Below are 27,305 nucleotides of genomic sequence, written 5' to 3'. Positions count from 1 at the left end.
TTACCAACTCAACCAATAATTATCGAGTGCCTACAAAGTCTAAAGAGACACTACCCCTGCCCTCAAGGAATTCACAATTACTATGTTATAATTCAACAAACCTACTGAACTTTAATAGTAACTCAAAGAACTTAGCAACAATGCAAAACCTTCATTAATCAGAATTCTTTTATTTTATTTTTTAATCAGAGGAAAATTGCTTTACGTCGTGTTGGTTTCTGCCTTACCAGAATTCTTACAGTGTGAAGTGTTCTAATTGGCCTAGAATTTGCTAGAACTCTCATTTCAAAGCTTTGTTCAACATTTCAAAAAATGTATCAGTTAACTATGTTCTCATTTTTCAAACACATGTCTATTGCCAGAGTAACATGTCAATTTCTGCTATTTATGTCTACATTTCTAAATAAAACACTTATATTTCTATTTCTGGTTTTTTTTTTTTTTCTATTTTTAGAGACATTATCCTTTGAATTCTTATCAGTAATTTGCTTCAGGCAATTCAGCCACTGAGTGGAACATTCAGGATCTAAATTTGTCTCTTCCCAAACCTCTTAGCCACTAAACATATGACCTCCCAAAGTTACCTATTAAGTTAGTACGATTCTATTTGTTACATTTAATGAATATAAAAGACATGGTCCCTACTGTCAAGGAAATGACAGTTCACTGGAAAGGCACACAGAGAGACAGATACTTTGAATATAAGTCAAGGCTTTCACTGCTTAATAAAAAAGGCCAAAAAGTCGGTCAAGATGTGAGGGCTAGCGAGGAGAGATTAATGATTTCAGAGAGATTCTGAAGGCAGATAGGACTTGAGCTAGGTCTTGGTTCGGGAGCACCATGCTTAATGCCGTCCACCCTGCCTGAAGGCTGGAGTTCAACATGACTCCAACAGCTATTACTCTCTAGCTTACAGACAAAACGGACAACCGTGCACAACACTGAGACACAGCAGAACCTCAGGATACAAACACTGTCCTCACCAGTGTGGCCAAATAACGAAGCACCTTGTTCTCGTTCATCAGCATTTTAATAACATCTTTTTGGGGAGCTTTTGGGATGAGAGCAAAGCAGTTTTGAGCAGAGTCTTCAATTAGGCCAAAACCATTATAGGGAGGCAACTCCTGAAGAAAAAAAGGAAGCAAGAAATAAAGCAGATGCTGCTTGTTTTTAAAATTTCATTAAAGGTAACTGTAAGTTTCTTTTTAAAGTCTGGAAAATATTTAAAAGTAATTTCTACATATTCAAATGCAATCGGAAAGAACAACATATCACATATTCCGTTCTTCTTTATAGACTTTACGCCCTTGATCACTGCTCACACAAGTGACTCATGATGCTACAGAATAACCCTCCAGACTGGGCTGAGACATCGCTGACGTCCGCTGACCCTTACCGCCATGGCAGAGCCCTGCCCTGCTCCCCAGCCCTGGTACTCATGGACTTGCAGCATGGAAGGCCCAGGGGCCTGTGAATTCTTTGTTCTGGGGTGTAGGTCTCCGCCTGGCAGATCTGGAAACCATTTTCTGGTGTGTTGGAGCTGGGGTGGGGTGGAGGTGTCAGGGCTTGGTTCATGCTCCTTTTTTTCCTGTTAACCTCCATACTTCCGATATTTTTATTTCTTGATTATTGCCTCATAGTAATGACAGTCATACTTTACTGAGAACTCAGACCCCCCCACTGTCCACCCAGGACTCCCCTTCCCTGGTGAAGAAGTAAACTCATGGAACTGAATTCCAGATGCAAAGATTATTCGGTAAGTGTGGAAGTACAGGGTGAACTTATGTTTGTCGTGAACTTAGGTACCATAAAGGGCTGAAGGTACCACTACAGGATGCTGGGATTTGTCAAAAACTTAAGTATTAATAATTCAGAGGTTTCCTCCCTCTCATCAATGCCAGGCAGACTTCAGCTGAATTCTTTTTCTCTGACTCCTTTTTGCGCTGCTTTCTCAGCAAACTTGCTCGTACCATGCTTTCACCTGTAGACACCTTCCCCAAATCTTCAAACATATTGTATTCAGCAAGTTTAACAAATTAGTCTGTATGAGCCCTGATCCATCTATAATGGGGACTCCCTCAAAAACCATGGACTCTGTTATGTTCATTCAAGGTGAAGTGCTTAGAACATTGATCCTTCACCCACCCCTGGGCTGTATGTGATTAATATGATCTGCATGGCTGGAATGTGACTAAGTTAAGTGAAGTCGCTCAGTCGTGTCCGACTCTTTGTGATCCCATGGACTGTAGCCTGCCAGGCTCCTCTGTCCATGGGATCTTCTAAGAAAGAATACTGGAATGGGTTGCCATTTTCTTCTCCAGGGGATCTTCCCAACCCAGGGATCGAACCCAGGTCTCCCACATTGCAGGCAGATGGTTTTACCGTCTGAGCCACCAGGGAAGTGTGATTAGCGGATCCAGTAAGTGGACAAAGACTAATTGGTCCCATATGCGAAACCAGTAGGCAGTGAATACATAAGTTGCCATGGACAGAGCAACTTTGATTGAAAGTCCCTCATGCTAAGCTGCCCATAGCACTGCCCACATGCTAAGCTCTAGCTTACCTGTAAGCAGCAGAAATGCAGTGGCACTATCTAATTCCAATACACAGTGAGAGCAACCTGGTCGGGGGGTGCAGGGGAGATTAAGGGGTTTTGAAATAGGGAGGTAAGCTTCTGAACACCTTCCTACCAAATTCCTTTTGTGTTTTAACAGGTTTCCACCTATTTCCCTCAAATCGAATCTCATTTCCCCTCTTGGGATGCAGGCCTTCTCTAGATATCAGCCCTTCCGCCTGCGGCCCTGGTACTGTGCTTCCCATACTCCATCATATGCCAAGCTGCTGCGTGGGTCCTGTTCCAAACTAGAGCTATTCCTCTGTGGATACCACCACTCATAGATACCCCTGTTCCAATGACCCACCCTCCAGAGTTCCTGCCCAGGGTTTTTTTGTTTTTAACATGTACACACACACACACAAAATCTGAGAGCCCCTCATCCTTTAAACGTGTTCAGAGGCTGGCTCCATGGCAGATGGGCCCTCCTGGCCCTGGCTTCTTCCTCCTCCCTACCAGCATGTCTCCAGATGGACCAAGTCTGAGATCTAGCTCATGTGGCCTCTGGATCCATGTGGACTTATTCCTGATCTGAAGGTCACGATTCTCAAATCAAATATACGCACTTCATATCGGGCTCTGTCCCTGCCAGAGTCCCTTGACTCTGGCTTGGTGCCTCTAGAAACTGCTAGCCTCCCATCCCTGTGTCCCCACTTCACCTTGTAGAGTTTAGATGGCCAAGGGGTAATGACTGAGGAGAGCTTAAAGGTACTTGCTTCTTGGAAGAAAGAAGGCCTACCCTAAGTTGCGAGAGGTGAGAGAGAGCCATGTAAAGAAATGATGCAAAAGTGGTTCAAGCATTAGCAGAAGTCCAGGGGATAAAACAGGACACAGAACCCTTGTAACTCAGCAGATACGCAAGCGGCTCGGGCCAAGAGTTGTGGGTAAAGCAGCGGCCAGGCTGGAGGAACTCAATCATTCCATCCTCCCAATCACTATCTTTTGAAAAGAAGCCGCTGACATAATTTTACACACATGCTGGCAAAATAAAGAAGAGCCATGGATGCTCGCACACTATTTTATACACGAGCAACACACAAAGAGGTTGTGTGAATTGTTCTTCCCCTAGACAGGTGTAATGGCACAGTGCTTTTGGTCTATGACACGTGGGCCTTGATACGTGAGATGCTTCTGGAATTGGCTGTGTAATTCTGAAAACACGCAGTTGTTACTTCAAACTCTAAAACACGTGGCTGAGCCATTCTGAAGGCCCAAGTCTACTAGATTACTATTTTGCTGCATTAAAGACACTATGAACTTACTCTCAGATCACAGTGGACTTTGAGGTGCACAGAACTGAAGTCTAGGATTCTGCCTGATTTTTAAGGACAGCAATACTGCAATTAAAGAACACCATCTTCCAACATCTTCAATTAATTAGGTTTTTTTTTTTTTTTTTGCTCCCAATCACTTTTTAAGTGAAAGGTTTGATAAATAGGCAAATTAAAAAAAAAAAAAGAAAGAAATGTCTTAGGGGTCTGGAATTTAATGAAAAAAATTTAAAAATTATTAAGGTAATATACAGCTTGGTATAGAAAGTGAAATTAAAACCACACAGTATAAAAAACAGGTCCCTGGTCATCTCCCACTTCCCTCCTTCCCTCCCTTCTGCCCACTGGAGAACTAACAACTGTAGATCGTCTGGGGAAACATTCCTCCGGCTCTTTTCCTCAGTGACGGAAGCAGATGTTGTATACAGTAATCTACAGAAATTAGTGCCACATCATGTATTCACACTCCCTTAAAGATGTTATGGACATTTTTTTCATGCTAATATGCACAGACTTCCTCTTTTTTTTTTAACGAGACTTACAGTCTTCTAATTGTATGGATGGATATACTATAATTTATTCGGCCAATGTTCTAACACCTTATTATAAACAATGCTACAATACAGGTCCTTACACCTATCTTTTTATAATCCCCAAACCAGATTTTCTGGGTCAAGAGATATGTAATATTTTTATTTTGGAAAAGTTAAAATGATAACAAACGGTCTTTCAGAGCTTTCCTCACTGGGTCACCTATTAGCACTCTGGGAAAAAGCTTATTTCATCACATCAGGGCAAACATGGGATGCTGTTGAGTCTTTTTAAATCAAAAATCCTAAACCTCAGTATTTTAATTTCTATTTCTTTGATGATGAGTTGAGGGTCTTTCCATATGTTCATTAGACATTTGTATTTCTGCTTTTGTAAACTGCTCTATTTCATATGTTTTGCCCATTTTTAATTGGGTATTCATTTTTTTAAAATTTTATTTTTAAACTTTACATAATTGTATTAGTTTTGCCAAATATCTAAATGAATCCACCATAGGTATACATGTGTTCCCCATTCTGATTTCTTACATGATATTTTACATGGAGTCCATAAGACTGTTCTATACATCAGTGTCTCTTTTGCTGTCTCGTACACCGGGTTATTGTTACCATCTTGCCAGTTTCATCCACCTCATTAGAACTTTCAAATGTATTCTTTTTAATGGCTGAGTAATACTCCTGTGTATATGTACCATAGCTTTCTTATCCATTCCTCTGCGATGGACATCTAGGTTGCTTCCATGTCCTGGCTATTTGTATGCCCAGCAGTGGGATTGCTGGATCATAAGGCAGTTCTATTTCCAGTTTTTTAAGGAATCTATCCATAGTGGCTGTACTAGTTTGCATTCCCACCAACAGTGTAAGAGAGAGCCCTTTTTGTCCTTAAAGTCCTCTATCAGAAGATAAACTCTCTCACTACCCTCAGAACCAGTGTTCCATTACCTGTTTCATGGGAGGTGGTTCCTTCTTGCTCATATCAATGCGTGGTAAATCGGAGATTCCAAATTTTTCTTGGTAATACTGCCGAGTAAATGGATCACAATCATAAATGAAGAAAGTTCTCCCGAGTATAGTGAGCGGCTTCCCGACGATGAAGTCTTTGGCCGTGTACCATTCCAACACCTCCTTATCGGAGATCTCCAGCACGCACCGAGGGAAGTTCTCTAACAAAAGACAGCAGAAAGAGGAGAGAGAAAAAGGAATGAGGATGGGAAGAAAGATAGACACACAACAGCCGGGCAATCCTGAGAATAGAGCAGGTGTGGGCTTCAACTCTGATGGAGGGTCAGTGACTCCTCCACGCTCCCAGCAGAACACAGGGCTGTGTATTTCTATCTGTGAACGGGACCCATAAATAATGGCCCAGATGGTTTCTGTAAAGTCTCTCTCCCATATTAGGCTCCCGAAATCCCTGTTGGGTGTGTGTTAGTCACTCAGTTGTGTCCGACTCTTTGCAACCCCATGGACAGGTAGGCTCCTCTGTCCAGGGGTCACTAATCTCAGTAGAATTAAGGCTTAGAAGGAATCATCACAAGAGAAAAGAATAAACATCCTTCTATAAAGACAGAGTACTAGATCTAGGGTGGGGGGATCCAAGTCATTTAGTTTAACTGCCCACCCATTTGGGGGCTTCCCTGATAGTTCAGTTGGTAAAGAAACTGCCTGCAATGCAGAAGAACCCACTTCGATTCCTGGGTTGGAAAGACTCACTGGAGAAGGGATAGGCTACCCACTCCAGTATTCTTGGGCTTCCCTTGTGGCTCAGCTGGTAAAGAATCCACCTGCAAAGCAGGAGACCTGGGTTTGATCCCTGGGTTGGGAAGATCCCCTGGAGAAGAGAATGGCTACGCACTCCAGTATCCTGGCCTGGAGAATTCCATGGACTTTATAGTCCATGGGGTCCCAAAGAACTGGACACGACTGAGCGACTTTCACTTTCACCCATTTATCCACTCAACAAACAAATTATTAGTGACCACAATTAATAATATGGATAAAATTCCTGGCTTGATGGAGGCAACTCTCTGTTTGGGGCGGCAGACTCTAAACACACAAAAAACGGTTTCATTGCAATTGTGATCAATGCTGTGAGGCCAGTGTGATCCTGTGGCAGAAGGCAGGGACAGTCAGTGTGGATGGTTCCAGTAATCTGTTCATCCGGGGAAATCAACAGATTTCCAAACACAGAATCAGCCTTCACTATGTCTGTGAGTCTGTTTCTATTTCACAAAGAGGTTCACTTGTGTCTTGTTTTAGATTCCACACATAAATGATATCATATCATATTTGTCTTTCTCTTTCATTATCCATTCATACAATGAATATACTCAGCCATAAAAAAGAATGAAATCTTGCCATTTTCCACAACGTGGCGAGACCTAAAGAGTTATTAGGCTAAGTGAATTAAGTTGGAGAAAGACAAATACTGTACGATTTCACTTACAAGTGGGATCTAAAAAGTAGACATGGAAAAACTGACTGGTTCAAAACTGGAGAAAGAGTACATCAAGGCTAAATACTATAACCCTGCTTATTTAACTTATATGTAGAGTACATCATGTGAAATGCCAGACTGGGTGAATTGCAAGCTGGAATCAAGACTGCCAGAAGAAATATCAACAACCTCAGATACGCAGATAATATCACTCTAATGGTCAAAAGTGAAGAGGAACTAAAGAGCCTCTTCAGGAGGGTGAAAGAGGAGAATGAAAAAGCTGACTTAAAATTCAACACTCAAAAAACTAAGATCATGACATCTGGTCCCATTACTTCATAGCAAATGGATGGGGAAGTAGTAACAGATTTATTTTCTTGGGCTCCAAAATCACTGTGGACAGTGACTGAAGCCATAAAATTAAAAGATGTTTGCTCCTTGGAGGGCAAGTTATGACAAACCTAGACAGCAAAGGTGCATAAAGCCAAAGCTATTGAGAGCTGGACCATAAAGAAGGCCAAGCACCAAAGAATTGATGCTTTCAAACTGTGGTGCCAGAGGAAACTCTTGCGAGTTCCTTGCACTGCAAGGAATCAAACCAGTCAATCCTAAAGTAAATCACCCCTGAATACTCCCTGGAAGGACTGATGCTGAAGCTGAAGCTCCAAAACTTTGGCCACCTGATGCAAAGAGTCAACTTATTGGAAAAGACGCTGATGCTGGGAAAGACTGAAGGTTAAAAGGAGAAGGGGAGGCAGAGGATGAGAGGTTTAGACAGTATTACTGACTCAATGGACATGAGTTTGAGCAAACTCCAGGAGATAGTGAAGGACAGGGGAGCCTGGCATGCTGCAGTCCATGGAGTCACAAAGAGTTGGACAAGACTCAGCGACTGAACAACAACAACAAAAAGTAAAATAAAAGAATAAACTTAACAAAACAAGAACAGACTTAGAGATACAGAGGACTAACTGGTGGTTGCCAGAGGGGAGTGGGGTGATGGGATGAGTGTAAAACTGAGGAGGAAGATTAAAAGATACAAACTTCAGCTGTAAAATGAGTCACAGGGATGTAAGGTACAGCATAGGGATACAGTCAGTAATAAGTCTGTATGGTGACAGATGGTAACTAGACAGATCCTGGTGATCACTCTGTAATGTATACAAGTATCAGATCACCTGAAGCCAACATAGTATTGTAAGTTAATTCTATTTTGATGAAAATAAATAATCCACAAAAATACCCACTTTTCAAAACCTGTTGTTTTCTTAATCCTAACACTGCTCCAATATCATTATTGTAATAGACTTTAATTTTATCTTGATATTCTTAACCCTCTTAAATTCAATCTCGGTGGCTCAGCTAGTAAAGAATCCATCTGCAAAGAAGGAGACCTGGGTTTAATCCCTGGGTTGGGAAGATCTCCTGGAGGAGGGAACTGTACCTCCAATATTCCGGCCTGGAAAACTGCATGGACTGTCCAGTCCATGGGGTCGCAGAGTCAGACACAACTGAGCGACTTTCACTTTCACTTTAAATTCAACATTATGCCTTCAGCGGGTATAGTCAGTGTTTATTTAGATTCACCTACATTTTACCATTTTCTTTCTTTACTGCTTCTTACATCTCAGATTTTTACTTCTGGAATCATATTCTTTCTGCATATAAGATTTTTCCAAGTAAGGGTTAGGTCTTACTAACCTAACCCTGTAAAGGCTCTCCTGTAAAGGCTTCTTTGGTCTTTCCAGCTCACACCCGTTGTTCTGAGCTCTGTCTACATGACACGCGAATCAGGAATCAGATCACCTGGGGCACCCGTGTTACTGTTTAAGCACTCTGAATGTGTATATGACTTGTCTCCCCAGCCACTGAAAGTGCCTGAAGGACAGGCATTCTAGGTCTGGAGCAATTTTATCTTATCCTCCACAGCACTTAGCACATGACATGGTTCTCAGAGCAGATACTTAACTCTTGTTTAACTGAATTCAGTAAGAACTACCCACTAGATAAAGGCCTCTGGAAGTCGATCAGATGCTTTAACACCATTTCTTTTTCCAGTTAAAGAAATTATTTAGCTGATGGGAGCTTAGCTTTTTCTGTCCTGCTACCACAAGACTAATTGTAACTTTCACAAAAACATATGTCTCCTATCTTTTCAAGGGACCATACGTAGGTCACCTGGCTACCTCTCCATCTACCTCTGATGGAAATTTTGTTAGAATTTGGGAAGTTATAGGAGCGGATGATTACATGCTGAAAAGTTTACACATAGGTCACATTGATGAGGCAGACAAACAAGGAACCTAAGAGTGACTTCATGAGGTTTACTGACCCTTCTTCATGCCACCCTGAATACATTCCCATTCTGCCTCTCAATCATAACTCTAACGCTTGTCAGCTCCAGATGGCAGGCATTTCAGCTCATTTAAGCACCTGGAAGGCCAAACTTAGTACACAGTCCAGTGTCACGGAACCCTAGGAGGGTGCTATGGGAGCTAAGCAGAACGGAGCAGGCAGCAGCTGGACTAAGCTGAACAAGGGCACCAATCCAGTTATTGCTATTTGAGAATGGAAGCTGTTAAAGCACTTATTCTCACTTCTTAAAATAAGAGGGTTTTAAAGTTAACTCTTAATTTAAAAATGATGACCATTTTTATCGCCCTTTCCCCAGTCTCATTCTCCTCTGCCTCACAGGCCACCATTCTAACGAACTGCTTTCTAGTTTTGTGTGTACTATTTACACCGTTTTGTGTTTTACTTTATGTAAGCGGTATTCCACTATGCATCTTGTTTTCTTTTTTCTACACAGCAGTATGCATTTAAGATGCACCCATTCGCTTTCTTGTATATTTTGGTTATTGTTTCTAACAACTACATATTTATCAAGGTGTATTTTCACCACATTTTGACTTTTCACTCTCCAAGTGATGGAAATCTCTACCTCCTTGCCCCTAAACAACTCTGCATTTTTAAAACACACTCCGCAGACCCAGCAATACATGTGGGTGGGCTGGATTTAGCCTTCAGACTGCCGATTTGTTTATAACCTGAGACAAACCTCTTGGCTCAATACCTGGAATTTCTTATCTCTGAGTTCCAAAAAACAGAGTTAAAAAAAGAAAAAAACAATGAAAGTATTTACAGAGTTCTGTCATCTATCCAAACATTGGTCAGTACATGTGACCAAGATGACACTCTTGCAAGAGAAAATTCTTAAACTCTTAAGTCAATAACTAAAGCAAGTTCACTTATTCCAGAGAAGTAGTGACAGACAGCATGTCTCAGCTGCATTCTGTTTGCATTCTTACTCCAGTTCACAAGGTTATTTTATACCAGCAAAGACAGACCAGGGGCTGATAGAATGGGGATCCACCTTTACGAATCAGAGACGTGTCTTTACCACCTGAAGTTATTCCACACAGAAACTTCCTGATTGATTGGGAAGTGGTTGAGGTGAGAAGCAAAGTCCAAAGCACATCTAAGGAAATGGTAAGCTGTGCCTCTGAATGAAAACAAGGCTGTTTCAGAAAAGCACTAAAAGCCTGACATGAAATGGCTCAGAAGCCCTTCCACACTTAAATAAATCTCCCACTGCTGTTTTGGTTCTGCTCCCTTGATCTGGGTATCAATCATCTCTGCCAGATCATTTCAGAGACAAGCTTGGACTGAGGGGCCAGTAACGGAGGGAAGTTATGGGAAAGCCTACAGAACACAGCAGGCATCTCCCAAGTGTAAAGGGAATGATCACATGATTGAGTAACTCCTCTGAGATCCAGGAAAGGTCCCAATTAATAGAGGATAAATTGAATCACACATACTTGCATTCTCCACCAAAACCTTGGGCATGCGCTGGCGGTTCATCAGGAGGGGGAAGGGATCTCGCCCATCATTCCGTTCGTGGACCTCTCGAATTTCCACCGTGTCATCCATAAGATAGTAATGAATGATGTAGGTCCGACATTCACCGAACATGCTGTCTGTGTCATCCCAGATGGCATAGAATCGAAGAACCTTTGAAGAACCCAAAGCAGTGACTTAAAGAAAAAATTCCACAAAGGGAGAGTTTAACTTAGCTACTTTGGCATTTATGTATCAGTGATGAAAAGATTAGCTAGAAAGACTATGAAGTAATCTCAGATGGTTATTAAAAAAAAAGTATTCACCAAAGATACAAAAACATCTGAAATTATAAACCAGATGTCAACAGCTGGAAAATATTAAGTAATAGGCTTATAAGCTTGTGCTGAGAAAGGATTCATTTTGATCCAAAATATTAGTCAGTGAAAGAAAAGCTGAATTAAAAGAGCAGTGGGCCCTTCATTCAGTTGTTTATACGTAATTAATAAAGACACGTGAATGGTTTGTATATAATTAGTATAGAAAGAATTTTCATTTATTAATCAGTATTTTAGTTCTTTCAACCTCAAAAACAGAATCTTTACAAAAGAGTAACAGTCATATGACTGGTTTAAAGAATGTTCTTAAAAGAATTTGGTAGTTCTAGGTAAAATTTTCTATACTAAACAGAATTACATTTCTGAGAGAAACAGCAGCAGAGAAGCACTGAGGGTGATCTCGCTGTTTTCTCTTTCCCTTTAGTACAGAGAAGAGAAGACTCGGATCTGCTCTGTACACCAGCTCACAAGGGGGAAGACAGGCTGGAACAGAGTTGGAAAATACCCAGAACATTCTGTACTCAAACATCAATGTATTATAACATTTAACAAGGAAGCATCTGCAATGGGAATGCTTTGAAATTACTATTTTAACATTAGAAACCTACATACATGCAATAGCTTTGAAACACCCCAATATAATTCACTCAAGGTTTCCCAAAGGATTCTTGGAGATTAATTCATGTTTAGGAAAAGAAGTGGGCGGCTGGAAATGTAAAGTTAGGGAGCAGATGGTGCTCAGGAATTACTTTAAGAGAGAAGTTTGGTGGAACTCATAAGACTTAACTTCACAATCTTCTTTGAATCTCTGATATGAAACCTAGGGATTCCTGTACCTGTAACCCCAGAAAGAGAGCACTGTACCTGACCAGTTAAAATACAGATGTAATGTTTCAAAATACACACCTACCAAGACAGCTTGCTAATAAGCAGTGCCGCTTTTGGGAACAAACCTACTAGCTCACTCACCTACCTGTTTGTCAAAGGTGAGAAACTGCTTGAGTTGATCAAAGTCCGTTGGGGTTACATATTTACGGAGAGGCTGTTTCCGGAGTTCAGTGTAAGGATCAAGCGCCATCTTCTCTGGGGGATTTAGCTCAATTCCTTGACTTTCCAAAAATACCTACGTAATTCAAAATTAATAATGATTATCCTTCTTGAAGCTTCTTAAAGTAAGTGCTAAGTGATGCTATAAAAATAAACACTAATATAATAAGAATTTCTAAGCCACTGTCCACATTAACCATTAGTTTAAAGCTTGAGCATGTCTTAGCAGTACCAAGCCTCCAACTGGCCCAATTCTGTAATGCAGACAATAACTGATAATTACCTTAAGTAAAAATGTAAGACGTGGTGGCAAGGTAACTGGCTCCAAATATGAATTCAGATCAATTAGATTTAGGTGCCCAGGAACAGAGGAAAAACTAGGATTGCTTATACACACTTATATAATGCTTATACATCGGGAACCTAATCATAGTCTGAACAGTATGTAGTTCATGTCGGGTATGGGGCCAAGCTGGGGTTCCCAGGTGGCACAGTGGTGAAGAATCCGCCTGCCAATAAAGAAGACCCAAGAGACGCAGGTTCGATTCCTGCATCAGGAAGATCCCCTGGAGTAGGAAATGGGAACCCACTCCAGTATTCTTTCATGGAAAGTTCCACAGAAAGAGAAGCCTGGTGGGCTACAGTCCATAGGTCCCAGAGAGTCGGACGGGACTGAGCTCATCATAGAGCACATGGCGGCAAGCGGCACGAGGGAAAGTTAAGCTGAAATCAAATTCCCAGCTTTCCATCTCAATTAAAACAAATATATGATTAAGCACTTCCCACAAAAAAAAAAAAAAGAAAAGAAAAGAAAGCAAACCCACTGGTTATTTCAGACCAAAAAATATTTCAATCAAACAGGAAAGATGAATCAAGGGCTCAAATCTCACTAGAAAAAGTTAAAGAAAGCCATCTGAACTCGATGTGATCTTGAATTTCTTTGCTGATTATGAGCAAATATGTATTATTTTAAGTCACTATATATTTAATACAACTCAATTCTTCTTAAAAGCACGACAAATTTTTTTGTTAAGCACACACACACTCAAAAACAATTTCCTGGGATCTGTTTACATTCTGGAACTGGAAATTAATGTGGGTTTCTTTGGGGGATTGTGTGGTTTGCTTTTGGACAATTCCATACAAAATGTACAGAATTCAGGGCCAGAATATACGGGCTCTAGTATCAGTTCTGCTAACTAGCTTGTAATCTTAGTATTTAAAGTTTTGGCAGGAATGTAGAAGCTTCCTGAAGTTGACTATTCTTCCTGTCTCTTAGAAAAAAGCCTAAGCTCTTTGAAGTGGTTATTCTAAAGTGTCCCTGGAGGAGCAGAGAGAAGGGAGTGTCTTTGAGAGCAGAAGAGACAAGTGGGGGAGGGAATTCCCCCAGACAGGAAACTAAGACACAGGCTGGTGGGCCTGAAAAGAGCAAGGCTCCCCACGTCTCTGCACAGACCCTCGAAGCCCAGGTGCAGCCCGCCAACACAGGCGTTCAAAGCCTAGTCTCTTACCGGCACCATGCTCCAGGAAGGTGCCCGTGGTCACCAGATGGTGGGCCTGAAAAGAGCAAGGCTCCCCTCGTCTCTGCACAGACGCTCGAAGCCCAGGTGCAGCCCGCCAACACAGGCGTTCAAAGCCTAGTCTCTCACCGGCACCATGCTCCAGGAAGGTGCCCGTGGTCACCAGACGACCTGTGGACCCTGGATGACCCCGTTAGGTCTGGGAACGCTGCTGCTTCCCTGCTGTTCCTAGGGCCCGGAATCTCACGTTCAGCGCACTCTGTCTATGGGACCATTTATGCAGAGCCCTGAGGAGGGGGTGAGGATGGATGGTGATGATGATGTGTGTAAACAGAGATGGTGCCTTGTCCAAATCATACTGTAAAGAGTTTCCTTTCTTATTCACTCATAGGTCTAGCCAGGGCGAAAACCATCAAATCAGGTAAGATGTGGACAAACTTCAGACTATTATAGGAGCCAACTTCTAACAGATCAGTTATTGAAAACATAATCTACTCATCAATGCCTGAAACACTCAGCTCTTGTCTATCAGTTATGAGAACTTCAGCTTCCACAAATTTCTGTATTTGTTTACCTGCTCAACCTTATCAACTTAATCAACCCTTGTGGAGCTTTGTGGTCCTTTTCAGCCGAGCATGGAGCAGTGGGAATTCTGAGTTGTCTGATGCACACTCTCAGCTGAGGTCGAACACTGGGAAGTTCTGCCTGTTTCAGTCCTTTTCCTCGAACGTCCTTTTCAGTCTATTTGGGGCCAGCCACTTTTTCTCACTTATTTGCTTTCTGTAGGCGATTCTGCAGTTTGAAGTGGCCCCCAACCTTAGTGCTACGGTGCTGTCTCATGTTCTCAGTACAAGACGATCAATAAGTACTCAGTACATCTAAAAATGGTTAAAGTGCTGAATTTCATGTTACCTACATTTTACTACAAAAAAGAAAAGGCAGATGTGATGTACCTTACGGAAAAATTACAAGTGTCAGCTAAGCTTCATTCAGGCATGACTTATAGTGCTGTTGGCCAAGACCTCAATGTTAATGAATCAACAATAATCTGTAAACAGAACAACACACAGAACAAGACTGTGTATTAACCACAGGCTTGGAGGAACCCAACTCTGCATTTCTTGTAGGAGCAATGGTTCAGTATTTGTTAATTCAGTGTCTGTGAAGACTGTACTGCATGTAACTACCATTATTAATGAGAAGTGACTACAACTGGCTTAGATCAACAGCTCAGGGATCAACTTGCAAATGTTCAAACTGTAAAGATGTGACTGTAAAAACAATTGTGATACCTCAAATTCATACAACACTTCATAATTTTTCATTGGTGGCACAATCCTGGAACTACCTATGATAAAATGGACTTCAAAACCAGAAAGAGATATCAAGACCCATTTGAGGGGGATGGTCTCTCAGAGATGGTCTGGTACCTCCACCTTCTCTATGGTTTTCTTGGCTGCTCTCAGGGCAGCACGGATGCCATGGCACCCTCTCTCACTGCCCTGAGGTCCTGCCCCTGAGACATCTCATCAGTGAGGCCTTCCCTGGCCAGCCTTCACACACCGCACCCCCTCCAACTCCAACCCCTTTCCCCTCTTTAGTTTCTTCCATAGCTCTTTGCAGCATCTGACAAACATTGGTTTGCTTATTATTTGTTTCCTCCAACCAGAATGTAATAAGTTCTATAAGGGCAAATCTTTATACCTGGCACCTAGAACAGTGCCTGGCATTCAGCAGGCATTAAGTATTTGCTAAATAAATTACTAATTAAAAAAATAATAAATGAGTGAACTCATAGGGGCTCAGTGCATGGTAAAACTTAATTACATTTGGCATTATGTCGCATGGGATTAAAGGCATAAAAAATTTAGGAACTGTATCTTTGCTAAGGCAAATTTGCAATTATTTACTAATACCTACACTTTGTACTAAAGAAAGTGCTCTCTTTTGCTTTTTTTTCTCTCTCTACAATTAAAGGTGTCAAAAATCCATTACATATGAAATAGAGAAATAAAGATTTTTCCCAATATGTGTTTTTCTTTAAAAATGGCTTTATTCCAGGAATTTTTTAGATACCAAGTTTCCCTAGTATACAGCAAGTATGAGTTCCAAAAAAATACAAATCGCACAAAAACTTTTGGCTCATATCTGCTAGTAGAGATGGTGCTATTTTTGTAAATCCAGACTTAAGCTAAATTGCCCAAGGTCTCTTTCATATTTCTATCCCTTCAAGGGTACCAGCTCCACTACTCTCTATCTGAACTGGCATGTGAACTGATTTCTAACCAAATGATTCAGCCACAATGGGAGTTTAACTTTATTACTCAAATATCCATCTAGGATATGTACCAATGTCATCATGAAAAAGATGATGTCACCATGCAGTGATGGCACATGTGTGCTAAGCCGCTTCAGTCACGTCTGACTCTGTGAGACTCTATAGATTGTAGCCCGCCAGGTTCCTCTGTCCCTGGGATTCTCCAAGCAAGAACTCTGGAGTGGGTTGCCGTGCCCTCCTCCAGGGCATCTTTCCAACCCAGGGATCGAACCTGCATCTCTTACATCTCCTGAATTGGCAGGCAGGCTCTTACCACTAGTGCCACCTGGGATGCCCATGATGCCACATATGACATATAAAAATGTCAAGTTAACCTACATATTAATCCACTCAGGACAGAGGATCAGTGCCCTCCTCTTACCCTGATAAGTGACATGTATTCTCTCATAGATTAGAACAATGCCTCAGACACCAAAACTTCCCAAAACACATACTATACCTGTGTGAACTTGTCACAGTCAACAATGCGGAAAGTTTTGCCATAAATCGTGATGTTTATTCCTCGGTTTAGGTCTTTCCAATGGTAGTGGTCTCCCCGGTCATTCTTGGAGAGGCGCTGGCGTTTGATTAACTTTCCTTGAGGGATCCCAGAGTTTTCCACGACAGGCTCTATGACGGACATGCTGTCATCTTCTAGATAGTAGTAAATGTGCACTTGGCGGATCCTGTAATGTTCCTCAATTGACATAGGAACATCTTCTTGGAAATAGGCATCAAATTTAAGCACCTATAATACAGAAGGGTGGGAGAAATGGTGTGTTAGTGTCTCATCAAAAAATAACAAGTCTCTTCTCACGCCGAGAATCACTCAGGGAGGTTCAAATACTCATCATTCCCACCTTGTAATTCCGAGGCTGCCAAACTATGAACATGGGACAAATCTACCCCTGCTGTCTATTTCTATAGAACCTGCAACTAAGAACAGTTTTTAATACATTTAAACGGTCGCAAAATCAAAAGGAGAACAAAATTTCAAAACAATTGGGAACTATACAACATAACATATAATTGCTAATGGCTGCTTTCCCATGATAAGGGCAGAGTTGAGTAGTTGGACTGCTGCTACGGACTGAATTATGTCCCCACCTCCACAATATGCAGTGTTGGAAATTTAACCTTCAACACGACTATATTTGGAGATAAGGTGCTAAGGAGCTAAGTAAGATTACATGAGTCCTGAGGGTAGAGCCCCAATCCAACAGAACTAGTGGCCTTCTAAGAAGAGGAAGAGAGCTCTCTCCCTCCCTCTCAGCACACACGCACTGAGCAAAGGCCGTACGAGGACACAGCAAGAAGCCAGCTGCCTGAAAGGCAGGAAGAAAGCCTTCACCAGAAACCAAATCAATAGCAATCTTGGACTTGAAGCGTCCAGAACTGTGGGAAAATTAATTTCTATTGTTTAAGCCACCTGTCTGTCTGTATTTTATTATGGCAGCTCAAGCAGACTAAGTCAGTTGCAAAGACCAAATATTTATTATTTGGCCCTTCACAGAAAAAGCTTGCTGACCTCTGAACTAAATACTCAAAATAGGGGTAGACAGCTTACTAATGTGTTCCTTAAAGACTTAACTCTACTAGCCTTATTTCAACGTCAAAAATTCCATTTCAAATTTGTGAAAAGGATAAGAAATTTGGACAAGACAACGACTTCTGGTTTCAAAATGAAAACGAATCTCAAGTCCATTTCTTTAGAAGTGGGGTGCCTTGTAAACATATATTAATGACATATTCATTCTTAGAGACTTATATGAATGAATCTCAAATTGACCATCCATCACAACATCTTTGGGTGGCTTGTAAATACCTGTTTTGTGCTCAGAAACAACCATCCCAGATGGACCAAATCCCAGGTCTTCTGGAAGCAGCAGCATCAGTGTAAAGTCAAAATGACACAAAATGGGATTTTAAAGTGTCTATTATTCTATTTTTAACATTTCTTTTCAAGGCAAGAACATATTAGAATGATGTTTCAGGGAAGTAAGAGTGTTAACCCAAACCCAACTCTATTAAAACAAGGGGAACAAACCAAGGAGACTTTTTAGCGAAGACACAATTATGGCTCAATGGAGGAGGAGATGAAATAATGTATAATGTTTACTGTGGAAGAATAAGATAAAAACCAAAAAAGAATGGGCAACTGCATAGCAGAAATATGAATATAATGGAGTCAGGGCCTTAAAACTCATAACAAAAAGATGAAATGGATGAATATAGCAGAATGTTTAAAGCAAAACAATCATACAGTAAAAGCCAAATATGAATATCCTTTTAAAGTAACATTTTACAGCAACTGCAAAGAATGAAATGAAGACATGATCAGTCATTCATGTACATAATAGTCAGTATTTGAACCACAGACTTACACAGATTTATCTGAGAAGATGACTTTAGCAGTGCAGATAGGGGGCTCGAATTTAGGCTTACTGAATTTAAGTGACAGCACAGTTAATACCGAAGGAGGCGACTTGAGATGTAGAGCTGGGTTTGGAGAAAGAAGTCAGCATTAGGGAAAAAAAAAAAATGACTCAAACATTTTGACCTGAGCAACTGAAAAAAATGGAACTACAATCAAATTGATACGGGGGAGACTGTAGTGGAGCATATTTTGGGGATGAGGAAACAAAATTAGGGGTTTGGTTTTGAACATGTTTACTTTTGAGGTATTCACTAAACATTCAAGAGGAGATGTCAAACGGGTAACTCATCTAGAATTCAGGACACAGTTCATCATGTAAAGGACATTTCAAGGTAAGAGTCTGGAGTCAAGGAGTGAGCAGAGACAAAGAAGAAGAACACACACTGAACCCTGGAGCATACCCAGCTTCCCAAGCCATCTGTTTTCTATGGTGGAGGGGATACAGATACCTTTGGCAACAGAAAGTTGGCCTCAGAACGGGAGGCAGGAAAAAGACACATACACACACACCACATTTTAAAGGCTCAAATAATCAGGATTTTATGCATTCTATTTTTTAAAACGTTAATGAGTTATTTAAAAGCAAACCTTATAGAATTATGTCACATGATCAGTACAAATGAATCCTAATCTATCTTTGTGCTTACACTTGTGAATTGTGACCACTGTAGGCCAGAGTAGCTGGGTAGTGGTTACATTTTCCTAAAGAAGTGATGTTCTCAGAGCTGTGCTTTGAGGAATAAACCAAGCAGAAAGAAGGTAGGGTTTTTTTTGTTTTGTTTTGTTTTTAAGACAGGATGGTATGACCCTAGGTAGAGAAGCAGTCCCCTGAGTGAAATGGCAGCAGGATGAAAAGATGAAAGAAGACCACCACAGAGTGGGAAGTCAGCCTGGGGAAAGATGAGAATGGCACAGGAGCAAAGGGGAAGACGCAGGCATTCCCTGGACAAGTCCTGGTCTTTATCATCTGTGTAAGAGGTCGTTGCTGCTGCTAAGTCGCTTCAGTCGTGTCCGACTCTGTGCGACCCCACAGACGGCAGCCCACCAGGCTCCCCATCCTTGGGATTCTCCAGGCAAGAACACTGGAGTGGGTTGCCATTTCCTTCTCCAGTGCATGAAAGTGAAAAGTGAAAGTGAAGTCGCTCAGTCGAGTTCGACTCCTAGTGACCCCATGGACTGCAGCCTACCAGGCTCCTCCGTCCATGGGATTTTCCAGGCAAGAGTACTGGAGTGGGGTGCCATTATATTCAGTTATATTCTAATCATGAGGAACGGCATGAAGAATGTCCAAAATATGGACACATATCTTGGCTATGAAGTGGATTTCTGGGTATTCTCAAAAAATTTAAACTCTGATTAATTCACAGAACCTGTAATTTCCTTACTGCAAACAAAAACAAAAACAAAAACAACTCAGGTTCAAAACCATGCATTTAACTACTCTACTTCATAATTTATGGTAAGAATTATTTATCAAGAAATTATGATGATCCAAGTAACATGAATAGAAAAAAATGTAAATATTCTTTTCACAACAAATATCTTTAAAGAAATGAATTGTAGTATTTAAAAAGTATAAATTAAGTAATGACAATTAGCATAAAATTACATAGAAAAACAAAAAATAAGCTTATTTCCTACTAGGCACAATTTTCTCTCTTTGAATTTCATTAATACTTTTTCACTTTCTAGTTTACAATAGTTATTTGCTATTGTTTTCAGTAAAAATTGAACATAACCATTTATATCTTGATAAACTGTTAAAACCTGCCTGCAAATGCCAGAGACTTAAGAGATGTGGGTTTGATCCCTAGGTCGGGAAGATCCCCTGGAGGAGGGCATGGCAGGCTGCTCCAGTATTTTTGCCTGGAGAATCCCATGGACAGAGGAGCCTGGTGGGCCCCAGTCCATAGGGTCACAGAGTCGGACACAGCTGAAGCGACTTAACACAGCACAAACTTAAAAATGCCTGTTTCACTCCTCTCTCGTATTTTCAGCCCTCTCCCTTTTCTATTGGCTTTGCAGTGCCATTCACAGCTGTAAATAAACAGGAGACACAAGAACAAAGTTAAGACATACAAAATCATATACCACTGATAATGGATGTTTAGGTTCAGCCTAGGAAAGCACATGTCAATCTGTTTGTATCAAATGAGTTAGCTGAGATGGGGAAGGGGAGATGATATAGATTATGGCTGATACAGTAAAAAATACTTGCTTCTAATTAAGTGATTACCAGTGCAAATGGAAAATTTCCACAAGATTATTTTGTACCTTTCTGCCTCTAGCTTCAATAAGTACTCTGTAAGATCAAGAAACAGACAAGTAATATAGGCCAGGAGTAAATGAAGACAGTTAACTCCTGATTAGTAGTTGTCACATTCAGTTATATATAGACATCACTGGGGAATTAGAATCAATGAAGGGTTGGGGTGACACCCAAGTTTCTTAAAAGTCCCGTCAGTAATTCTGCTGCATGGCCAGGGTTAGGACAACCTTACCTTAGTGAAAAGGGAAAGCTCACTGACAAGGAAAATCAAGAAAGATATGGAAATGTTAACAGATGGAAATAAAACTCACATTACAAAAGCATAAGAATAAATAAAACAAAAATGTTATACTACCCTTTGGTTCAGTTACGACAAATCTGAAATGTTTCCTGAAAAACAAAAACTTACAGAAACAGACAAAAACCGACAATAGATGAAGTCATTTTCATGATATTTTGCATTTCACAGAGATTAAGAATTTGTCATTACTGCAGAATATAGGACTTTTAAAATGTGGAAAACACATCAAACAGGTAAACACAGCAATATGAACTCAAGAATTCAGAACCACCCCATGCAACTTTTTAAAACAGTATTTAGAAAATATTTCAGTGACATCTACAGGGAATTATTTTCTGTAATCAGCTTCCTGAGTAAAGAAAGAGTCTTTCAATCCTGAGTCCAGCTGTCTATGACTAAGGGTTGAGGCATTTGAACAATTTTTTCCTCAGAGAATCTGGAAAGCCTGTGGTTTACTACTGACTTTTCTGCAAACAGCTGGCTCTCAGAAATCTGAATTTGAGGGGTACCCTTTGATCCCAGATGATACCTTTTTGTCGAAAGCCACATGCGCAGGAACAAACGCTGCAGGCGGGGCCTGCCTGGCCTGTCCATACGTGAGGATTGGGATCTTGCTGGCCAGCTCATCCAGATCAGCCTGGGACAGCTGGTTGACCTGGAGCCTGTCCCCGCCAATCCCAACTGTTGGACGTTGAACAACTGCATAGCCATTCCTGTAGCCCAGAGTCTGGCTTCTATGAAATGCTGTTTTCTGAAGGAAAAAAGAAGTGTGTCATGATATAACAAGTATTGGTTAGGTAGAAGAGCTAACTTCCAAAGGTATCAGATTCAATCTTTACTTATAAACATCCACAAACCCTGTATCAAAAATTTTACCTACATGAGAAGGTTCTTGTATTTTAAGCTAAAACACGTGGCCAGGAACAAGGCGGGAGGCAGCAGCCTGAGCTTAAAATAAAATTTAAAGCCCTGTTACTGAGCATCCAATTTTAATTATCAGCTCACCTGCCACAAAAAAACTAAAATATCTTTATGTAGACTCCTCATTTTGTACTATCTTATCTGGTGGTCATAAGTCACAGAACCAAAACAATCCAAATCTGTGAAATGATTTCTTACCTGAAATGAAAGGCCTTCTTGCTACATTGACACTAATATATTGTAACTCTTTGGAAAGCAAATGGATATTATGGATTTAAAGTCAAACTCAATAATTCCACCCTCCATCCTTTGAGTATATAATCCAAAATCATGGGAAAGAACAATATGCCCAAGGCTGACAATTACAATGTTAATTACAATATACCAAAACATGAGAAGCAATCTAAAAGACAAGCAGGAGCAAATGATGGAAAGCTCACTTAATGGGCTATTATGCAGCTATTAAAATACTTGTTTTGAAGACCATGTAGCAATCTGGGGGAAATGTTTATGATTTAATAAGCCCAGAAAAGCAGCTTATAAAATTATACACATACTACAATTACAAGCATGCAAACACGTGCACAAAAAGACTGCTTTGGAGAATGTTCTCTGTTCTATACATTTCTGAATTACGTTGTTCTTTTTTACAATCAACAGATTTTTTTTTTGATAACTGGAAAAAAACAAAAGATTATATAAAAAAGAAAAAGTGAAAATGAAGTATTTTTGAAGGAAGGAGATCAAAACAGTGGCACGGGGACCCAGCCTCCCCACCACTCCACAAAGATCAACGGTCGGACAGCTATCCACAAATAAGAGCTCTGGAAGAGGTCCATGTAGTAGGTTTCAGCAACACAGTGGGATATTTGTACAGGAAGAGAAGGAAGACTACCTCATTTTGTCTGCATCATCTCATCCTCCAAACCAGCACTGTTCAGTGCCAGGATATAACTTCCCCTCAACAGGAAAGGAAGAGCCAAGTGAGCAGTCAGGCTCCAGTCTTTTTTACTTTACCTTCATGACCAAGGAGAGGAACTTATTGTTTAAATTGTTAAACTACATAAATGATTATTGTTTCATCTTTGAAAATCAGCCTATTGAATCTTAATGCTGACCTTCCCACACATATTTCAGCAACCCTGAAATTTCAGTATTAAAATCATAATTTTGTCAAGGGCTAAACTGTGTTGGAGAAAAAAAACACAAGCCTATTTTTTTTTTCCTCTTCAGTTTTGTCTAGAAGATACAACTAACAACACTTAAGGTAGGGGAGGAGTGAAACAAAATCCAAATAGGAATCTTTTATAAAAATATTAAAAGCGAAAAGAAAAGGGCTAGAGAAGAAAAAACAAGAACACATCAATTGTGGCAGAGGGAACTAAAGTGCAATTATCTCCTACAAAGCACCTGAGGATGATTTGGGAGGAAGATGGCCAAGTGTTGAAAATTTAACTTTCCAAGCGAGAGGATTTGGGGGAAAAGATTAAACAAGACTGCAGAAAAAGTCGACATGCTGGACAGAAAAGGAGATGGGGCTTGGTAGAAGCATAAATGAGACCGAGGAAAAGGACCTGACATAACGAAGCCAACAGATGGAAAATGGAGTTGGGAGTGGGAGCGATTACTGGGTCTAGGATTCAGAAGAGGGAAATGCGGGCGGCAATGATGGGCTTGGGGAGAGTGGGCGGGATGGGGCTGTGGAAATAAGGATGAAGGCGTATAGAAGTTGAGTCGGGGAAGGGGCCCAGGTTGAGGGAAGAAGAGTTTAAGGATGGAACTGGGCAGAAAGGGGTATGTGCAGAGGGAGAATGAGCTAGGCAGAAGGCCGAGGGAGCTCGGGAACCAGGTGGGGAAAACCAGCAAGAGCAGAGCAGCAAGGAAGAACGCTGGGAGGCCAACAGACTGCCAGGATGGAGTGGAAAACCCAGAAAGGGATGGGCTGAAAGCAAACTGGAGAAAGAGAGTGAGGTTGGGTGGGGGGTGGGGGTGTGGAGAACAGCATTGGGGGCAGAGAGAGGGTTTGAAGAGGAAAAGGACAAACTCGCGTGGACGAGCAGAGACGCAACCAGCTGCGAGCTCTCCGAGGCTGCCAGGAGGTGGGGACAGGGGTTTGGCCGGAGACGTCCTCACCGTTAAGTCCTTAAAGGACGTGCCTGGGAGAAAGGGCAGGCCATGCACTGGGTTAGACACCATCGCGCCCGCTCTCGCTGCAACCACCCGAGTAGGGTTTGGCTCTCCTGGGTTGCCAGGGGAACCAGCGGCGTTCTGGGCGGCCCGGCAGCTCCATGGTAACGCCAAACACGCCGAGCGCTTGCGGAAGAGGGGCGGGGCCCGAGACGCAGGCGTGTCCGGTCCGCGCGTGCGCAGCCCGTGGACTAGACGTTCTCGCGGGAGTGTGGCCGAGGGGAGCTGGCCCCGCCCCGCGCAGTCACGTGAGAACACGGGGCGGGGCGAGGCGAGGTGGTTTGGGATGACGTGGTGGTTCTCCCCTTGAGGGTCGGGGTTCCGGGCGGGTCCTTCGATCAGTGACAGGGGAAGGGTCCTTCCTTCGCTCCATCCCAGTCCTCACCTCACCTCACCTCGCCCGTCCCGCTCGCTCTTCTCCCACCCGTGGGAAAAAGGCTCTTGTCCCAGTTCACACGGAAGTGTCACTGGTTGGTTCCGGTTGAAAGTGTTACTTCTGAACCCGTGCTTCCCTGGGGCCAGGAACTGAGAAATATTCATTATTGTAATTCTGTTGTTCAAGGATGTTCAATAAACAAAAGCAACTGACTGGTGCCTAATCCTCCAACGTCATTCAAGTTTTTTCCTACTTTACCTTTCTGAAGGAAATGGCAACCCACTCCAGTATTCTTGCCTGGAGAATCTAATGGACAGAGGAGCCTGGCGGGCTACATACAGTCCATGGGGTCGCCAAGGGTCGGACACGACTGAGCGACTAAGCGCAGCACATTCTATTTCTACACCCTCCTTCACAGGCCTTGGTGGGGGCGGGGGGGTCTTACATATTCACCGCAGGACACTCAGTATTTGTTGACTGGAGAGCTACACGGCGCTCCTGTCAATTCTCCGAGTATCTACGATCACTACCTACAGTTGCAATAAAAAGATCAGACCCACGAGGGGAAATACATCTTCCAAGAAAAATTTGTCATAGCAGAGAAGCAAATAAGCGCGGTGATAAATTGTCAAAACCGTAGGTACTCTTTTTACAAAACTTGTTTAAATTATTATCCCTTAAAAAATGTAATCCTGTACTTGAAACATCTTCAAGAAAGGAAAAAACAAGCTATCAGAAGCGCTGAGGAGCTTAAAAAGAAAAACAAAACCCAGATGCCTGGACATTGGATTCATTGGGTTTGAAATGGGGCCCAGGCATTTGATTTTTATAACAGCTGTTTCTGAGAATGAGCCAGTTTAACGGAGTGCAATAGAGTAGCAAGCTTCGCGCCAAAGGCATCCATGTCATGGGTGGTTTACTGCCAATACAGACAAAGGCTTTAGTTTTACTGCTGCTTGTCAGAGTAAATCCCCCTGATGGGTTTCACTAACAGGCGTAAACCTCAGGGGGCCCAGGCCATCAATCCACTAGTAGCAGTGAAGCAGTTCTTGGTGGCTGTCTCCACACCTTGCCCAAAGAGTTTCTTTTCTGATAACACTTGCTCTCCCCTAACTACTTCTAGTTCCCATTTTTGTCCCCCACTTCTTTTTTCACCTTTCCAGATTTTTTAAATTTTTTATTGGTGTAGTGCCCTAATGTAGGTGTTTAATACATTTTTTGAATCAGTGCATTGTAATGATACTAAAGACTTTACAAGTACCTGTCCATTACATTTTATCTTAGCCACTGACCTAGAAGGGCAGTGTGGACAAAGGATGTCACCTGCCATATCAGTAAATGAAAAGATGTTGCAGCCATTAAGCCATCAGGCACAGAAGTCATCCACAACTGTGCATGCTGAGGGGATTTAGGATGGAGAAAAGCAGGATACTGGTCCTGGATGGTAAGGTGCCTATCAAAGGAATGAGTTCAGTGAGCCCAGACTCTTGCATCTTCTCATATAAAGAAAAGCACTCGTTCATTAACTTGAGATGTCTGGTTTTCTTTAATTAACAGTATTTTTTTTTTTTTATGTTCTGACCCCCTGTTCTTTGTTGCAAAAGCTCCTGGCTCCTCCCTTACCTCTTTATGGTTGTAGCTTGGAGCTGAGAGGCTGTCTTCCTGATTTTAGTCCTCAAAAAGTCCACCGAATAAAACATAATTCTCAACTTTTAGGTTTTGCTTTTTTTTTTTTTCTCATTTGACAGAAGTCAGCCACTGGGAGAATATTTCAAGATGGCAAGTTCAGCCTCAGAATCACTGGAAACCATGATCCTTGCTGACTCTTCATGATAAACTTACACTGTTCCTAGTTATACAATCCATCCCCCCCAACCCTGCCACCACCCTTTCTCTTAATTAAAGTAAATCCATGGCATTAGGATACACTTGGTAGAGCCCCCCTGGACTCAGTGCAGAGTTGCACTTGGGTCTGTATTCCTTGGGCTGGGTAGGGCAAGAGCCTGCAGGGCTTGGAAAGGGTGAGTCCTTCCCAAGTTTCTTGTCCTTTATGGCATCTGTTCCTATTGGGGCAGTGCCTTCTGGTCAAATGCCTTTCTTTCCCAGAAGGGCACACTGCTGCTGCTGCTGCTGCTGCTAAGTCGCCTCAGTCATGTCCGACTCTGTGTGGCCCCAGAGACAGCAGCCCACAAGGCTCCGTCGTCCCTGGGATTCTCCAGGCAAGAACACTGGAGTGGGTTGCCATTTTCTTCTCCAATGCATGAAAGGGAAAGGGAAAGTCACTCAGTCGTGTCCGACTCTTTGCAACCACATGGACTATACAGTCCATGGAATTCTTGCATGAAAGTGAAATGTGAAAGTGAAGTCGCTCAGTCACATCTGACTCTTAGCGACCCCATGGACTGCAGCCCACCAGGCTCCTCCGTCCACGGGATTTTCCAGGCAAGAGTACTGGAGTGGGGTGCCATTGCCTTCTCCGAAGGGCACACTATGATACCCTTAATAGAGTGTTTTAACTACTTTCAGACCTAGACATGCATGGTGAAGGAAACTTCTCTTGGTCTGTGGCCTCATAAAAATGACTTCACCTCTAAGGAGGTGAAGCCAGGCCGTACTGCATCTGTGTTAAAAGCACAGGTACAGGTCTGTGAAGAAGGCTGGGGGGAGTAAGTAAGACAGGGCTTCAGAAAACTGCATGAAACCTGAGAAGGAGGGTATGATTAAGAGTTTATATCCCATTTCTCCTAAACATGATGATTCAGCATGGATTGCATTCACCATTTCTCATCTTGTGGAATATACAGGAGAGGGCCAGAGCCTGACCATCCCAGGCAGCTAAAGTGGAAAGTGCCGTGTTAGGAAGGCTGAACATAAAGCCTGGACTC

At 42.0% G+C, this 27,305-nt stretch overlaps 1 protein-coding gene across 2 annotated transcripts in view; it reads right to left on the bottom strand.

Moving 5' to 3' along the window:
- EFHC1 (EF-hand domain containing 1) overlaps positions 1-24,194 on the bottom strand; it is a 40,258-nt gene extending 16,064 nt beyond the window's left edge. The window contains exons 1-7 of one of the 2 annotated variants that reach the window (XM_061398420.1): positions 23,991-24,194; positions 21,466-21,687; positions 16,390-16,677; positions 12,019-12,168; positions 10,689-10,881; positions 5,379-5,599; positions 984-1,124 (exon numbers count right to left, since the gene is read on the bottom strand). In XM_061398420.1, coding sequence (XP_061254404.1) covers positions 984-1,124; positions 5,379-5,599; positions 10,689-10,881; positions 12,019-12,168; positions 16,390-16,677; positions 21,466-21,687; positions 23,991-24,053 — 1,278 coding nt within the window. In that variant the 5' untranslated portion in view covers positions 24,054-24,194. Of the gene's footprint in view, positions 1-983; positions 1,125-5,378; positions 5,600-10,688; positions 10,882-12,018; positions 12,169-16,389; positions 16,678-18,313; positions 18,489-21,465; positions 21,688-23,990 lie in introns of those variants that run through there. The other variant, XM_061398421.1, reaches the window with a different exon arrangement.
- Between the last annotated feature and the right edge of the window lie 3,111 nt (positions 24,195-27,305).

The sequence above is a fragment of the Bos javanicus genome, chromosome 23 (genome assembly GCF_032452875.1).
Source record: "Bos javanicus breed banteng chromosome 23, ARS-OSU_banteng_1.0, whole genome shotgun sequence".
NCBI classification, from domain to species: Eukaryota; Metazoa; Chordata; class Mammalia; order Artiodactyla; family Bovidae; genus Bos; species Bos javanicus.
Note: the sequence above shows the minus strand (reverse complement) of the source record. Positions and strands in the feature narration are given on the sequence as shown.